At 31.7% G+C, this 18154-nt stretch overlaps 4 protein-coding genes across 5 annotated transcripts; 1 reads left to right on the forward strand and 3 right to left on the reverse strand.

Moving 5' to 3' along the window:
- The first annotated feature begins 246 nt into the window (after window positions 1–246).
- On the forward strand, window positions 247–3824 carry LOC109599888 (eukaryotic translation initiation factor 4B-like). 2 transcript variants are annotated; one of them, XM_049964620.1, is made up of 10 exons: window positions 250–364; window positions 579–705; window positions 1320–1500; window positions 1591–1713; window positions 1772–2006; window positions 2247–2561; window positions 2621–2883; window positions 3049–3112; window positions 3340–3439; window positions 3500–3824. In XM_049964620.1, the coding sequence occupies exons 1-10, from the start codon at window positions 355–357 to the stop codon at window positions 3603–3605; spliced, it is 1524 nt and encodes a 507-aa protein (XP_049820577.1). In that variant the 5' UTR covers window positions 250–354; the 3' UTR covers window positions 3606–3824. The 2 variants fall into 2 exon arrangements, with proteins under 2 accessions (XP_049820578.1, XP_049820577.1); XM_049964621.1 differs by lacking the exon at window positions 3049–3112 and having other exon boundaries at window positions 247–364.
- A 1470-nt stretch (window positions 3825–5294) lies between these two features.
- On the reverse strand, window positions 5295–6305 carry LOC109599904 (transmembrane protein 138). Its single transcript, XM_020015955.2, has 4 exons — window positions 6096–6305; window positions 5969–6041; window positions 5742–5913; window positions 5295–5648 (listed from the first exon to the last, which is right to left on the reverse strand). Exons 1-4 carry the CDS (start codon window positions 6224–6226, stop codon window positions 5533–5535), a joined length of 492 nt encoding a protein of 163 aa, XP_019871514.1. The 5' UTR covers window positions 6227–6305; the 3' UTR covers window positions 5295–5532.
- Window positions 6306–6367: 62 nt separating this feature from the next.
- LOC109599914 (uncharacterized) lies at window positions 6368–13797 on the reverse strand. The gene is made up of 10 exons (XM_020015965.2): window positions 13642–13797; window positions 12595–12762; window positions 11116–11236; window positions 10890–11064; window positions 10627–10834; window positions 10540–10570; window positions 10049–10485; window positions 9100–9863; window positions 6749–9048; window positions 6368–6633 (listed from the first exon to the last, which is right to left on the reverse strand). Exons 1-10 carry the CDS (start codon window positions 13679–13681, stop codon window positions 6501–6503), a joined length of 4377 nt encoding a protein of 1458 aa, XP_019871524.2. The 5' UTR covers window positions 13682–13797; the 3' UTR covers window positions 6368–6500.
- A 565-nt stretch (window positions 13798–14362) lies between these two features.
- Window positions 14363–17208, reverse strand: LOC109599893 (armadillo-like helical domain-containing protein 3). Its single transcript, XM_020015942.2, has 5 exons — window positions 16585–17208; window positions 15525–16182; window positions 15248–15468; window positions 14831–15190; window positions 14363–14777 (listed from the first exon to the last, which is right to left on the reverse strand). The coding sequence occupies exons 1-5, from the start codon at window positions 17009–17011 to the stop codon at window positions 14416–14418; spliced, it is 2028 nt and encodes a 675-aa protein (XP_019871501.2). The 5' UTR covers window positions 17012–17208; the 3' UTR covers window positions 14363–14415.
- Between the last annotated feature and the right edge of the window lie 946 nt (window positions 17209–18154).

The following is an 18154-nucleotide window of genomic DNA, read 5'->3' on the forward strand; positions in this document are numbered from 1 at the left end:
TATTTGTGAATACAAATTAAGTATTTCTAGATGCAAAATATTTGCTGATATAAATATTATTACCCAGATTAATAAATACAATAAAACTGAAAAACAGAGTGCTGTATAATATTTTATACCTAAAGCTTGTACCTAATACCCTTTAAAAGCTTGTTTAAGTTAAGATTCACAACAGAAAGGATCGAAGACGAAAGCAGCATCTGCCACCCTTTCTATTGTGCAACTTGTGTGCCTATCTAAAAACCGTTATAATATTCCCTCCATTTTTTGAATATTTCATTGAACAACGTTGGCAGCAATTCCGGACCTTCCTACGTCGAGAACTGCCATTTCTCATTTCTTTTCTAAAAGAATATGGCCACAGGTTAGTTCACCTTATTTTAATGTTATGTCTCGTACGCGTTACTCCACGGAAATGTTGTAAAGTTTAGTGCTTTCTCAATCCGTGGACCGTTATCAATTTATTTTTAAATTCTTAATTTTTTTTTCTCGTGTCAAGTCGCTATTTTGCCAGTGCCCGCGTGTTCAGTGACATTTTGTATTTAAACCACATTTTAACAATTTTATTATTCAATTAGGAAAAAAGGGCAAGAAAACGAAGGGTAAAACCTTTGCTCTGACGACTTTTCTGCAAGAGACGTCAGGACCTTTACCTACAGTTCCCATCCGCCCATGGGCCGATGAAGTGGAAGATTCCTATGGCAAGTATTTTTTGATTTTATTAAATTCTGTTGCCTTCCGGCGGTTTTTATTTTTCGTAGTATTAAAAACTAATTTTGTCTCGAATCGACATCGGAATTAAAAATAACTACTTGTGTCGCTATTTATAACTAATTTTTAATATGAAAAACATATGGTTATTTTCACTAGTTTTTATTATATTAGTAAACATTTTTTATACATGATGATATTTTTGACAAAAGGTTGGTTTTTGGTCTGTAACAATCTTGCATCTGGAGCTCACATGCAGTGTACTAGTTACACACTTTAGCTACGGGAAGGTCTGAGACAGGCAATTACACTCTAGATGGGTGCTTGCATTTTGCAAGACAGGAGAACCAGAAATATGCTAATAAAATATCTAGCCTGGGATTATATTTTAAATATATAGGTGAAGATATTTTGATAGTTGGAAGCTCCTGTTGCCAGCTGTTTGAGTTTAATTTGCAAGCTAGTTTTTTAAACTAGAACTCAATTCAGACTAATCTGTTGCAGATCTTAACAACCATGTCAAATCTGACACAATTAACTTTAATTTGGTTGATCCAGTCATCATATTCAGTGTAAAATATATTTTTGTTTCTGTACTTTTCAGAAAGTGGGCATGAGCCTAGAAGCAAGTCACTCAATGTTATATTGCCAACAGCTCCAAAAGCCTCTAGAGACTATGAGGATTTTAGTGAAAAAGTACCCAAAGACCCTCCATACATGGCTTATTTATCTAACTTACCATATGACTTAGATGAAGATGAAATATCTCTGTTTTTTAAGGATTTAAAGGTAATGTATTAATATAAATCAATTCATTTATTCATGTTTGTGTTGGGTTTGTAATTTATTTAGTTACATGTATCAATGTTATATTTCCAGATATCAAAAATGAACATACCCAAGGATGAACGACCTGGAGAAATGTCCAAACTCAAAGGATTTGGATACGTGGAGTTTGATGATCGAGACAGTTTAATCAACGCTCTCCGCCTTTCCGATACGGTAATTTATTCATTGCCGTATTAATATTATCCCATATTAATCGTAAATGTTATTTTAGACAATCAAAAACAGACGGATTCGCATTGAAGTGGCAGCCAATTCCGAAAATGACAAACGGCGAGGTCGCATGGACATGGGTCGCGACAGGGAGAACAGATCCGAGAGCGTGGGCGACTGGCGAGCGGCGCCGAGGGAAAACACTGGCGGAGATGACCGTCGTGGGGGCTACAACAGAGACAACCGCGATGGCGGTTTCACACGCGATAGGGACAACCGCGACAAAGACAGAGATGGTAAGTTCACCAATCATATAAATATATTTATTTAGCACAAAATTAGAGCTTTATTACTGATATTGTAAGTAATGAGGTGTCGGAACTGTGCAAAATCAATATTTTTATAAGGAGTTTGCAAATAATATTATTAAGATTATTTGCTTTACTTGTAAAAATAACATTATACCAAAGCAACATTTTTTAATTCAATATTTTTCTGTCATACAACTCATGAAGCTAACTTGAATGTTTTTACAGATGATAAACCCGGCGGATGGCGCGAGAGCCGTCCGGACGCGGAACCCAGCACCTTTTCCCGCAATCGGGATGACCGAGGCGGTTACTACGACTCCGACCGGGGCGGCCGCTACGGCGATCGCGACGGCGGTGACAGACGTGGCGGCTTCGACCGTGACGGTAGTGACAGGGACCGCAGAGGTGGCTTCAACCGCGGCGGTTTCGACAGAGATCGTCGGGGAGGCGGTTACGGTTCCAGGCGGTACGATGATGACGGTGGCAGCGGCGGATTCTCCAGAAGTCGGGGCGGTGATCGCGACGACGATTCTAACCGATGTAAGTTCGACATTTGAAACCGTTTTAGTTTGCATTTTAATTTAATTTGTGTTCATTAGCTTCTGAACCGCGTCAAAGACAGAAACTCATGTTGGCGCCACGCACCAAGCCACTAGATCAGCCAGCTGCCCCTGCTAAAGGTAATGGTGCACCGGCTGCATCGACAGTGCCTTCTTCCGCGTCGATATTTGGCAACGCCAAACCGGTTGATACAGCTGTCAGAGAGAGAGAGATTGAAGAACGACTGGCCAAGGAGCAGGAAAAGCCGCGGGACGGCAGCCGCGACCGCAGGCATCCCGATGATAGTTATGACAAACGACCGGTAGGTGTTTTAGATAAAAAAGCAGTAATTGCTATGTTCAGAAGTTGTTAACAAATTAAACGACACATTATAGTAGCCTCTTACAAAACTCTGAACGTTCTGCTCCCAATTATTAAGTCATAATTAATCGTAACGGAAATTAATCCTCTATTAATTCTGTTTCAGATTGAAAGAAGTAGGAGAGACGTAGATAGTCATAATAACGAACGACCGAACAGTCTAAATAGAGGTAGAGTCACATCGAGTTTGATAATATTCGCACATATTAGAGCTTTATCACTGAATATTCTTAAGTAATGAAGTGTCGGATTTGTGCAAAATAATTTGTTTCAAGTTCACGTGTACAGCTACTACAGCCAGTGGCTGCCTTGTCTTTAAACGGACACTATATATTTTTTATTTAATATTTAATCACTCCAAAAATTTAGAATTATTCTCATTTATAAAAAATTTCAGACGAAGATCGTGACCGAGTGCGTCCTCCCAGCAGGGGAGTCGAAAGTTCAAAATCAGCAGATGAAAAACGAAATGACAAACCGAAACGGGAAGAACGAAGGTAAGTTTTTTTAAAAAATTTGTAATAACCCAAAGTCTAACTCAATCTTTCTTGTTTCAGAGAGCGAGTAGATAAGGAAATGCCAAAATTAAAAGAAGTTGAAACTCCTAATTTTGCACAGAACAATAAATTTGCATTTTTGCAAGATGAAGATAATTCCGATTAGCAATATGTGATGTTTAATTTGAGTAGTGTATTATGCAAAAACTTAAATATATTTAATATTTTAAACATTAAGTGGAACAATAAATTTTACATATTTATTATTTTAATTATAGAATATATTTTTGTTGATTACAAAAAAACTGTTTGTATGTGTATACATTGTGTTACTTTGTAAAATGTAATTTGTGTGGTCTCCAATAAATTACATATTGATTTCTTATTTTGTGAAACCTTTTTAAATGGAAATAATTTTACACGTTTTATAAATGCATACAACCAGTTAATTGTGATAAATATCACTCGTCGCCGATTATAGTGTTTTAAATAATTTGAGATATCAGTGGCTGCAAGATGTGAATGATAGTAAGTTACCACATTGTGAGAGATGCAAGGTTTTGTGCTACGTAAACAAAACGTCCGAGTGAATTAATTCAAATCTAATAAAACATGAGGCTGATGTGATATTCCACATTAAAATGCGTTTATATCCGTATATCCGTTACACTTTGGTATAGTGAATTAATTTTATCGGACAATCAACCAATTTGATGATTTAATTTAACTTTATATTCTCCATTATAAATCTTAAGGGAATTTAAATAAATAAATTAAGTAAAAGAATTAATTTTTTAACTATGATACTAAAAGATTTTAAATTAATTAACAAAATGGGGTTTTAAAATAATATTTTAAAAAGTATACAGGTAATTGTACATAATTTTTTTTATTAATTAGTTGGGTGCCCTTTGTTCGTTATAACCGGCTGTAAACAGCGAGGTTTCAGCCAGTTATTGGTAACGGTCGTTTGACTCTTCAATTAATTTAATTTTAATTTGTTTTTGTTCCAGACTTTACACTGGCCAATCAACAACTTCTACATGATTAATTATCTTTTAACCACTTTTGAACAACTTTAGACGCATGCTTGAGATCATTTTTTTATTTTATTTTCAAACTAGTATGTTACCTTGTATTTGTTAATAAAATTGTAAACCATTTTTCGAGAGCATCTAGTATATAGCAATGTCCGTAATATTTAAACATTGATTTTCAATTAATATTAAACTTTGTTTTTTCACGGAGTGCAATGCTTCTTTATTTCCCCTGTGAGTGAAATATTCAATAAAATAATATAAATCCTACTAAGAATAAATTCTTACTATTAAAAACATTCTTAAATAGTGACACAAAACATATATTTGAATGTACTATTTTTTGGTCAACCAAACTAGACTAATATATACATTTAAAGTAATACCTTCATCATTTTTAATGTGTGGCAAATAATCAAGAAAAGAATATTGTAATATGTTTTATACACTTACTGGACAAATTTTCAATTAAATTTTTTATAAAATATTTAATTATAAATTTTGTTCTATTTCTCAAGTCATCATTGTAACTATTTGGATATTGTTAAAAAAGAAAAGTTTCTTGTCGTTTTAGTTATCTAAAATAATTTATTTCTTAATTTGGCCTTACTAAAGTGCACCATTTGGTCCTATTTTATAATGGGTTCACGTCATTGGTTTCAAAATTTACGAGAATTAAACATTTTAATAATTAATTTGCTTCATTTTATTTTTACCATAAATTAATTATTTTATTATATTACTAGAATTGTAATTTTTGAATGATTTCGATAATAAATTATATTATTATATTAAATAAGAAAACAATTCCATTAATATATTTTTATGTGTATTAAATAAATATTTAAAATTGCTATAAATAAAAAATATAACTTCTATTTGTCGAATGTTATTATAACACAAAATAAACCTGTAAAATATTAAAATGTGGTCGTCGCCGTATTGATTCAAGTAATAACTTATATATAAATATTAGTCATTTTCACTAATGTTGAGTATGCAAGTCATTCAGGTCATCAGTCGGTTATTCAAATCACTTGGATACTGAGTAGTGAGTTAATTCACTTGTCCATTGTTCTGAATTTTTTGATCCAACTCAATGTCTTCATAAAATCTTGGATCACTTATCTTAAATGCTGCTCTTTTATAATAATAATAATATATTGTTGATACTAAAAAAAGTTAAGTTAAAATTTATATTAACATAATACTAATTTTAAATTTTGTATATAATTCTTCCTTCTGTGTTTAATTTTGTCACTTACCTAATCTCTGAATAATGAGAAATGTAATAAATGTAATTGGCCACTGTACTGACTTATTGTTCCATTTGAGAATTAGAGTCCATATATGTAAAATTGTGGTCAGTACGAAATAAGTGATACATACAATTATAGTAGTTCGAAACCTAAGATATAATAAATCTAAAAGTCCAGTCTAAAAAGAGAATTAATGCAGTGTTGTTTACTGCGATTATTTCTTATCATTTTACCTGGAAGACGTAAGTCGAAAAAAATGTTAAAAGCATTGCCGATATCGATAATATTAAACAAGCATCCTGAACACTGAAAATTAAAATGCAATTAACACCATATGTTAATTTTTTTTGTAAAACTTACATGAATAATATCAGCATAATCGCATTTTGTTGTCTACTTAAAACCGAAAATGTATTAATTGTAAAATCTACTAAAAACAATAACGTTTGTATGGCTAAAATTATACTATATCGCCCAGTTGTAAGCTTCATATTTATTTTGTGTTTATTCCCACATATTTGACATTTATAAACACACAAAAATCGATAATTAACTCGTGCAGGCGCAGGTGCAAAGATTTTAAAGCAGGTGCGCAACAACCCCCCGACTTATAAAAAGTAAAACGATAAACATGCGTAAAACCATAAAACTTTATTCACAAACTAATCTGTATAAAATTATAATAACAAATAAATAATATCATACTATAATCACGTCTTGACGTGAAACAACAACTATATTTTGTACGTAATTAAAATTAAATTGTTAACTTTGTCCATGTAGTTTGTTTAAGAAAGTATCTACATCTATATGTTTTAGATTTAGAATCTTTTCGCAAGCTTTGCTTTTCTTTTTCACCTGTGTGTTTTCTTCCGATCTTGGTTTGCGCTTACGTGTGCTGAAACAGAAAGGAAACAAAAATTACGTATATTCGTCAATTGTCTTGAAAAATATTCATGTCAATAATGACACTGTCAACACAAACATGTATTTTAAAATATCATTATACTTACTTCCTAACTGAAGAGTCACTTGATGGCTCATCTGAACCCACAACAGCGTAATTCATAAGATCGTCGTCAATTTTTGCATGTTCACTGGATTCATCTACGCAGGCAGTTTGTTTTAGTTTAACATCTTTGGAGTAGGCTTTATCTTTACTTTCTTCATCTGCCTTGACCGAAATTTTATCTTCTTTCCTTTCTTTAGCCCTCTTTGGTATGCGAATCTTTGAAGGTATATCCAGCAAGTCCATGTGGGAAGTGCAGGATATTTTTATGGGAACATCAACACCTGCTTCCTCCATGTACACATTTGCAAAAATCTTTTTAGATAACACATCTAAATCAAAGGCTTTAGGCTCAATTGTTTTGTCATAATTAAATTTATAACTTATTTGTGTTTCTTCACCAAAATCCACAACACTCAAAGTATCTGCGTCATTTTCACTCGATTCATTGGAAGTATTAAAAGTTGATGAAAGTTGTTTATTGCTTTCACAAGCAGAATTTATATTTTCCTTGAGATTAACTTTCAAAGGCGTTGAAGAGCAACTAATTTCAGAATCTTTTTTATTCGGATTAAATATATTGGGGGACATTTTCAGTCTTTCCTTTAAAGGATGATTTAAATCATTATGTGGTTCATTCATTTCTTCATTGCAGTCATCCCTCTTTTCCTTATTATTACATTCTGCATTGCTTTTCACGATTGCATTAGATTCTACTGATTTGAGTTTAGAAATCTTTGGAGATTTGTTGTACATAAGATGGATTCCACGTTGCTTTAATCCTATTACCAACTTCTCGGCCTCCGTATCAGACGCCGTGCCTGTTTTTTCTTCAGTTTTTTGTGGATTCTCTTGGGGCTTGTGATGTTTAACGTTGTCAAAATCATTCTCTTCATTTTCTTCGTCCGACGTCAGAAAAAAATCGTTGGTAAAACTCTTATCAGCCTTAATTGGTGATTTACTCTTAGATTTACATTTTCTCAAAATAGAACTTCTTGTAACAACTTTCTTTGGTGTTTCAGCCTTTCTTGGACTCTTACGGAGATCTTTCTTTTTAACTTGTTTAATTGCTCTTAATGGCTTTGCCTTTTTGTTTGGTACCTTTTTTTCGTGTTCCTTTTTCTCATTTTTAAACATTGACACAACTCTTTCTCGTTTTTCTTTAAGTTCTTGTAGTATGATTTCTTGTGAAGAAAGTACTTTAACTGGATTTGAAGTTAATCCACCAGATGATACCGGTACAGAATTAATTATAGTGTTGATATCCGTCGTGTTTTTGTTTTTAAATTTTAATTCTTTGACTTGGGTACTATTAGTACGACTTCGAGGTACTGGATTCTCAGGTGGTTTAGATTGAGTTGTACTAATTCTTCTTCTCAGACTGTAAGGTCTTACAGTTTGAGATGGTTCTTCATTCAATTCATTTTTATTCATTATGACAGTTTCATTTGTGCTTTCATTCCATACACTTTCACTGTCTGATGAAGATGAAGAGTCTGAAGAACTAGATTCACTCATAGTCCTTTTAACTAAATTCAAATTTTTCTTGCCTATTACGTTTTTATTGAATATGCTAAGATGTTCATTTATATTAGATTGAGCCTCTTGTATCCTCATTGGCTTTATTACCACATCTCCCAATATTTTTACATGTGATTCCTTCTTTTTGGGTTGCGTTTCTTCTAATAACTGTTCCACTGATTTATTTTGTTCATTATCAGAGGGTTGGTAATAGGAACTGGAGCCGGAATAATCTGTAGGGCGATTATCAAAACATGGTGTCAACTCAAGGCCAAGTGGTGCAAAACTGGGTGTTATCGGAATAGAAGGGGTTTGAATTGAAGTTATATCAATTCCCTGCAGTTGGTCATCTAACACTTTATTAAATGGTGTAAAACCTATTATAGGAGTCCCTGCTCCTGGTGTTATTGGTACAGTATCCATCTTTATAGGAGTTTCTAAAAGAGAGGTAATATTTCTATTTGCTCTTATGGGGTAATGAACTACTGGTTTAGTTGACGTTTCTGGAGTAATCATCTTCAAGTGATCTTCAGTTGACGTAGAGGGACCAGGGATTTCACCATTTTCTTTAGTTTTTACCAAATTACGTTTGTTCGCGTTTAACTTTGAAGGTGATAATATTAGTTTAGCTGATACATCGTCGGAAATTACAGATGTTACTGGAGGATCTGGTTTATTTCCCTCACATTTAACAAGCGCCTCATCTTTTGTTTCCAATATTTCATTATTACTCTGTGGTACATCAGAAGCTTGACTTTCTTGTTCAGGTGCCTTTTTGTCCATCTGAAATATACGTGTATAATATAACATAAGACATTTTATTATATTACTTACATTTTCAGGTGATTTTAGTGCATCTTCTAGAAGTTGTGCTTCTTGATCAGTTGTGTTCAACTTGGTTTCATTTTTCTTGGCCTTCCTCTTAGCTGCTGGCTTTGGTTTTCTTTTGGGTGTACCCGATTTAACATCAGCTGTGTTAGCTACTAGAGCCCTTAACTCGGCATCCCATTGCTTTGTCATCGGCTTTTTTTCAATTACTTTTTTATGCGGTTTTATGTCTTCATTATCATTCTTAAATAAAGTTTTAGCCGCTTGCTTTTTATGCACAAACAATGGAGATTTCTCCGTACTTTCAGGATCATTTTTTTTACCTGTGGACGTTAATTTTGGCGGCGTTGAAAAATTTAAATTCCTTACATGAGAACCACTTTTAGGTGTTCCCCTTTTAACGGTTCCCATAGGTCGGGGTGTCTTCTTCAGTTCTACACTGTTTATTTCAGGAAGATTCTGTGAACTCGCAGTATTTGAAGGAATTTCATTCGATTTTACTTGAGAACCGTCGCAAGATTCTGTTATAGTGGTTGTGATTGTTTCAGCTGTTTTCGCCGGTATCTCCGCATTTGACTTCTTAACCCTTTGTGGTAAAATAGTTTTTATACATTTTTGTTGTGGAGGATTAGGTGGTGGAGGTGGTTGAGGCGGTTCTTCTTCTCCTTTATAAATACGAATGTACTCATTATATTGAGGTTGTTGTACTTCAGTAACAGTTGGCTTTGATATAATTGAATATGGCAAAATATTTTGTTGATAAATAGGATCTGAAAAAATATATATAAATAATCTTTAAATAAAACTGGTTTGAGGAAAATGGTATTTCCTATTTTAAACATACAAAGAATGTAAGCAATTTAGCATTATGATTCACATGCATAATCTATTAAACTAAAATACATACTTTGTATTTTAATTTGAACAGGTTGTTGAGCTGTGAGGCTTTTATTACCTTCATTTACTATGACAGTGGGCATTGAGAGAATATCTTGTTCAGTGATTCCTGTGGGCGCCGGCAAATTAACATTCAACAGTGAATTATTGACTAAATATATTTGCTTCGTTGGATCGTATGGAAATTGATTTGGAACCATAACGTAATTGGGAGCCGTAGCATAAGAAGTTTCTTTTGGTTTAATTGCCAAACTGGTTTTTTGACATGTGGATTTTAAATAGTTGTCGATTGATCCGTCGTACATAATTATTTCACTTTGTTGTTGTGTAGTTGTGAAAGAATTTGTGGTAGCTGTGGTTTTTGAATTAACTGCCATTATCGATCGTACTGCTTCGTCATTCTGTTCTTCCACACTTTGATCAATACTAATGTTCTTGTTGGGTTCAGGTTCTGGTGTGTTTTGAGCATTTTTATTTGTTTGGTCAGATGTATCACTGTAGTTAATCATTTATTAGTTTTACATACAAATAATTAATTTGGTCACATACCTTTTTTCACTTCTATCTATCACTATAGGACCTAAAAAGAAACCAATAATTTACATATAAGTTATTAAATATATTAAAACTATTAACCTATTATTTCGTCTAATATTTTATTAAAAATTGGATCTTCTTCAGTTTTTTTAAGTACTGTTTGAATTGTATTATCAACTTCTGTGTAGGCACCAGCACCTACACTCTCATCAGTCTTCTTTGCACTTTCTGGTGTATTCCTAACCATATTTATTGTTTTCGCAAGTTTTTCCGCCAACTCTTTATTTTCTAACACCTTAGCTAATGGCTATAAAACAAAATAATTAATATTAGACAAGCACAATTTAATATTACACCCTTACATCAATATCATCCAAATCTCCTGGCGTCTTAACTCCGCTTCCTCTTGAATCTCTTTTTGTTTTAGTTTTTGGGGAGAAATCATCGAATTCATTACTGGTATTGCCTGGTAAACTGTGAGCTGGAGTCGCCTCAACATCGCTTGATTGATCTATTGGACTCTCTGACCTGCGATTTCTAAAATATTATTATATTTATATATTCACTTGAGATGATGCTAATGTTTACCTAACTGGAGTTGTACTTCTGCTGCCACTTAATACGTCTAGTAAATGTAACAATTGTTCCAAAAGAGTTGTCCTAGATTGACTCTCTGTGAAATAACTAATATCCTCCAGTCTTCCTTGTACTAAAATTTGGTTAATTTCATTTCATTTCTATTGAAACACATTAAACAAAATGAGAAAATGATACTTCTAAGAACAATACAAAAACAAATGGCTTTCTTATATTATTAGTGTTTTCTGTACTTAAACACAGATTAATTTTAGAGGCAGTCTCCAGAAAAACTTTCAATTTTTTGTTTGAAATTAATAATTTTTCAGGAGACACTAGTTTATTTATTATAAATTAAATTAAACAATAAAAACTTTCTTTCTGTCTTTTGAAGTGGATAATTTGAATTATTTCAGAAGTCAGAATACCAATGGCAATAAACAATGTCAACTCATATCACCAAACTCCTTGGAGAATGAATAAAAAAAAATTATTATAGAATATTAAATGCCACATTTATCTAATTAGTTCTTGGCCAATCCTCCCGTGTCTTATGAACAACTTCCATCCTCCTTGGCATGGTATACTCAAAATTAGTGAATGAATAAATTCCTGACCTATAGTTAAACATTCTTCATTAAGAGCATTAACAATCTATTCCAAATTCTGAGGCTGGTGATTTTGAAGGTAATTTGCCTTTGAAAAAAATTCCATATGTACTCAACTGGATTGCAGTCTCATAACACGGGGGGAAATACATCCAAGTAGTGTCATGATTTGCAATGCCAAATTTATGTCTCGCACAGTGAGATTGAGCAGTTTCGTCTATAAAAACGAAATTTGGTTCAAAATCTAGAGTAATTAAAAATAAGGACAATTCCGTGTCGAATCTGGCTCTAATACCAGCTTCATAAAACCACTTACAGAGATTCTAATGTGAATACTCAAATAATGTATAATTTCGTCTAATAGAAATAATCAGAGAACGGTCCATTACAATTTACCGATAACGATTCCAAGTGCGATTTTACTAGACTTATACATTTCGATTATTTGTTGACATATTCTAAAATTGCAATTAAAACAACAAAATATTCAAAAAAAAAATTTTTCGATACTAACAACTTTAAAATAAACCGAATGAAATGTGGTTTTTGATAAAAAAAAATTACATGAAATGGAATATTGTTTATTTTTATGTCTATTAAATATATAAAACGTAGAATAAATTTGATCTAATAATCTGATCAATATAAGACTTATTAAAAATATTTAGTCTGTTTAATCCAGGAAATACAAATTTTGCGCTTCAAAAGACAAGACGAAAAATTATTATAAGAATGAAGTAATAAATTTTACATATTTTTGGCTAAAATAAAACTGATTGTTCAATACCCTGTAGGATTGTGTTCATATTATTAATAAAAATAATAAGATAAAGTTTTACAAACATATTGTGAAAGAATTAATATCTAAACTAGGTCAACTTACCCACAGTATAAACATTAGCATAATCGTTTAAACAATCTATCAGGGATAATCCAAAAACTCTAGTAGTGAAGTATTTAGCCCTACCAGGCAAGTTTTTATTCTTGAAGTAAGGTGATGTTCTTAAAAAGTCCTTGTAAGTTGATTTACAATTTTGTGATTTCAGGTATCCTGTAAATTAATTCAATTATATAGTTACAATCTTAAATTTAAATGAACAAAAGTCGTTATTAGGTTTCAATACCATAATGAGGTTTTAACAATAATGGATAACAATGAGAATTTGACAAAAATTTTGGCTTCAAACCAAAATCAGGATCGTATTTGTGTTTTTGATTATCTTTGTTAAATTCTCATGAAATAAATTGATGATCATAAATCATGTATCCTGTAATATATAGAGATGCAAACATCGTTAAAATAGTTGCAGATGTTACATCTATATTTTGGAATTAAAACGTCGCCTATGTATCGTTACATAAATTTATTTTTAAAGGAGGATATATAAATATTTGGTATAAGAGTATTTAAAATACTATAAATAATACTTCATTATTAATTAATTTTTCCGTTTTAAATCCAATTTGATATTTCAATAATTATAAAATATGTATAATTTTTACTGAAATTGAAAACTTAACATGCTCAAAATAAGATATGTGTTAAACTACTTCTGGTTGATAAAACAAAACAATGTGAGAAAAAATTGTTTGAAATCATATCAATATATCGACATATCGTTTGCATCACTAGCCACATCTTACTGGATGCTGTATTTACCTTAAAATACTATAAATCTTTTTTATTAAAGTTAAAATAAACAGTTCCATAAAATTATAAAACCAAACGTGTGGGATGCATCTAATACGAATGCAAAAATTCTATTTAAAACTAAGATAATGAGGTGTTGATTGAATTAAATTTTTATATTTATTTGCTTTACGTATCAGACAAATTAAAATAGAAAGAAAGGTATTTAAAGTAAATTAAGAGCTTGTGTTTTTATAAATGTTTGGGGCATTCCCGCCAATAGTAAAGTTGTGTCGGTACCTAAGACGAGCCTGGCAATTTGGGCATCACTGAACTCCATGATTAAAAGGAAATGAGCCCACGATAAAACTATATAACGTTGGATCACACACTCACTTCTATGCACCACTAAAATCAACTAAAAACATTAACTATAAATCTTTTACATTTTATGAATTGTATGAATAACACAAGCGTAAATAGGGTAACGCTATTAATGACATTTTCTGACTTATCTACAAACAAAACATGGCGCCATCTAGATTTTGGAATTTTGCATTTTTGTGAATATATATTTTTAAATATTTGTTTGTTAATTATAAATCATGTGTTATTTCAATATTATAAAGATTAAATATAAAATGTTATGAAAAGAGCTATACAAGAATGTGTAAAGTTAAATTTTTAAATTACAGTTTAGCTTTACAAATACGTAGGTGTTCAGATTCTCTCAATATTGATAATTTTTAATTATTTTATTAATATGTAATCGGAAAATTATATAATATACTGAAATTTTGTCTTAGTCAAGAGTAATAATAGCGTTACATTTGGCTTTTACTAAAGGTCATATAACGGTTAGCTTCATTTCGCGCCTAAATTATTTTTTTTTGTCTAATGGGGAACAGCTGCCTTTTTACGACCGGTACCTCCCGCAAATATGCGCCGCTTCTAATTTAGACAGTTTTATTGTTTCATTTAAACATTCATGTTAGTATTTAAATTCAGTAAAACACAAGAATATATCATAAATATTTATATAAGGAACAATAACAAAATAATAATATATATGTATTATAATATAGGGTATTCATTGGCGATATTTGTAAAGTTCAACAAAGAAACGCTAATGCTGCTGCGGGTATCAGAAAGTATGTTCGTTACCATATTTCTGAAAAATGGTGTATAATTTGGCTTTTCAGCGTATCGTTCGTAATGGTCTAAGCAGTCCTGCAGTTTCAATGTTAAACTGTCGTAATTTTTCTTGACTATGTCCAGTATTTGTTCTTCAGAAGGGGTTGATAAGTTTGCTGAAGCCAACCATTGTTCTATCTTTGGATTAAAATGTTTGATAATTGCTCTAACATTAAATAAAGTATTGTTTAATTTCAACGCGTCTTCTTTAAAGTCTCCTTCTCCCATTGAGTACCTCAAGCCTAAAACAAATCTTTGCTGATCATCAAAAATCAGTAAATTGGATATCACTTACCCATTGAATAAACATTATCAAAAACTTGATGCATTCTAATGATTTCATAATAAAGTTCATCATAACTGCCTGGTGTTGGCAGAAAGTTGTCACCATAAGTAATAAAGAAATTTAAGACATTGACGACTTTAATGCATAAATCGAAAATGTTCATTTTTTTTCCTAGATAGTTTTCGTTTTGTAATATAAATCTTAATAAAGATATCAGGGCAGTCCATAACTCTTTCCAGGCGTAATTCAGTCTAATGCGGCACTTTTTCTGGTAACAAAGTATCCGCTGAATAACTCCCAGGCACAATATGTATAGCTCCATGGGAAATTTCTTCATCATGTGGCTGAGCATGAACTCTATCAGTAAATCTACAAAAATTGTACCCAAGTAATGTTACCATATTTATACAAGTGGAAAAAAGATACCCAATAGGGTGCAGACGAGTGGTTGGGAAGATGTAGTTTTGTCAGGATTGAGCTTCCTATGTCGCATAGGCAATCGATGCAAGCGGACTTTGAACGCTAAACTAACATCATGCATTAACGAATTGGCATATTGGTCTTCAGTTATGCATCCCAAAATCAAAAAGGCCAGTTTCACCGTGTTTGTGCCGGCTTCCGTTTTGGTATCTTGCATCACAATAGAACTGAAAAAATAACTAGTTCTTTTTCTGGAGTTTTCAATTTTCGATGAGTGTTTTACCAGTACTGGAAGAAAATTACTAATAAATTCGACGGCTGCGTAGTGACATCGAAAGTGGCAGGCACTGCGGATAAATCGGGTGTGCCTTGCACATTGCTGAGCGTGTTGTTGGGCGAAGGTGGCGAACTGGCATCAGTCTGGGTTTGCGCCAATGTTGTTATAAAATTTCTATTCAGATGTATGGCTTCGTAGAACGCGAGCAGCAATGCGTTATTGGCACGGACCTGCTGCGTCCTGAAACCACCCTCCTCCGAGATGAACATGTTACCAACCATGTTCGTCAGCGAGGAGAACCACGAGGCGTTCTGGTTCTCCAAATGTTCCGCATTGTACTGGTTACAAAACTCTGAAAGGGAAGATGTGATTACTTGGCCATAGCCGTTTAGAGCCAGCTCGTCGTCTAAAATGGACAATTTTACAACATACGGATTGGCAGCGTCATACTTTCTGTAGTTTACGAGTAACGTGATTATCAATACGACGTCATAACCGTGCCTCTGCCTGGTTGGCACGTCGCATAACAGTTTTACCAAACATTCAAATAAAGATGACACCATGATGTATTCAATCAAAGTGTTTTGGTTTATAGATTCTATGCCAGTGATTATAATTAAAATTATCTTTAGGCACAAGCTTTTAACGACTTCGGGAACGTCACCTAAAATTAAATTCAAACTATAGAATTTATAATTAATTAAACATTGCATTATTATTTTATGAATGTAAAAGTTAATTAGTTTTCAAAACATAAACATATTTATTAATTTTCATTTTTTTTTAAATAAAATAAAAATAATTTTAAAAATTAGATTCACAACAAAGAATGTTCTGCGTTGCGTTTGACCCAAATTTGCTCCTACGTGTTACATTTAAATTTAATGTTACACAAAAAATATTTTGGATACATTTCAAAATATGAAATAAATTCAATAAAACTTAATTTTAAACATTTAATTATATAAAAAATATATTTAAAAAATTATATATTCTAGGCAAACATATAAACATAAGAATGAGACAATCAAATCAAAATAAGTAAAGCATTCATTCGCATATGTACCTTCAAGATATGTCTGACAAGTGGTCAATAATTTTTGTATTTTGGTTTCATAGTTTTCGAAACCCCTTAAAAATTCAACACAATCAATTTGCGATTCCAGACTTTTCTTAAATATTGAGTGGAGTATAGAACACAGTGTTTGAAGACTATAAGCAACTCGAATACTGTTTTGTTGGTCCAATACATCTATTCCTTGGTTGAATACCAAATTTATATTTTGTTTAGCGGCTGCAAACTGTTCCAATGTCATTTTTTGAATTTCTGCTTCGATAATTGAGACTTTCGGCTTCAAAAGGAAGAATTCGTCCCAAAACAGTGCATTATTTGCTGACATGTCGTCCCCTTTAAAAATACACTCGTAAATTTGCACTACTTTTTCACGAAAGTGTCTTTTGGAGCCTGATCCACTCCTTTTTCTCGTGGTCATTTTGAAAACTGTCTAACTATAGCTACACAAATAAATTAATTAAAATACGATCATAACAAAACCAATGAAATATTGGGTTAGGTTCGTCATCACTAGTCAAAATATTTCGCACAGTGTGGCAATTGGAGTTATGTCCAGGATCAGCTAAAATTTCTTCATTTCAGTTTGTTACAAAGATATAAATGTAAATAAGTGTTAAATTAATAGCATAGATTTATATAAAATATTACATATAAAAATTCAATAAATAAATATGATGTTCATTAAAGTATAGTTACGTAATTGTTTTAACAAAGATCAAACATGTAATATTTAATTGTATTTTATACAAACAAATAGTTTATACATAAACATATTTATGAAAAAGCAAAATCGTCCTTGAGGACTTATTTTCATTATTTAGTTCAGTAAAATGGCTAATAGCTTTTTGATAAAATCTGTTTAATTTTTGTATTTTTAGGTAACTTTCAAAATGACAGATTTTCAAAAGTGACGACAAACTGTACACAGAAAAGTAAACCTTTTGAATAAGATTAAAAATTTTAGGAAATGTCATCTCTGTTTGATCCAGTGATCATCATGATGATGCATCAATTTGAATCAATATTCAAACTGATGCATTCAATTTGAAGTAGTAAAAATTTCGATATACTGTAATAATTATAATTATTAAAGTAATATATAATATTCACAGGTGTGATACCATTTTTTAGACCTTTTAAATTTATTCATTAATGTATATTCAATTCTATATATTTTTAATACATAATCATATTATTAATACATATTCTATGTAACTATGTAATAAGTCATCATCACTAAAAAATTGACCATATAATTGATATGTGCTAAATTGCTCAGTACATATGGATATTAACTATCACTTCACCTGACAATGAGATAACAGAAAAACTTATTGAATGCTCTTTCACTTATTTAAGGAAGAGATCTCAATTCATATCTTTAAATTATATATAAAATAACAAAAACCTTAGTGAAATCATATTTGTGTTTAAGATACGCATATTTTTAACGATACGTATCAGCTATAGTACTACGTGGTAGCAAGAGAAATAATATACATACTATAGTTGTTAATTAGGAAATACACACCTTTAATTATATGCAGTCAAAATATTTTAC

Source organism: Aethina tumida, chromosome 3, assembly GCF_024364675.1.
Source record: "Aethina tumida isolate Nest 87 chromosome 3, icAetTumi1.1, whole genome shotgun sequence".
Taxonomy (NCBI): domain Eukaryota; kingdom Metazoa; phylum Arthropoda; class Insecta; order Coleoptera; family Nitidulidae; genus Aethina; species Aethina tumida.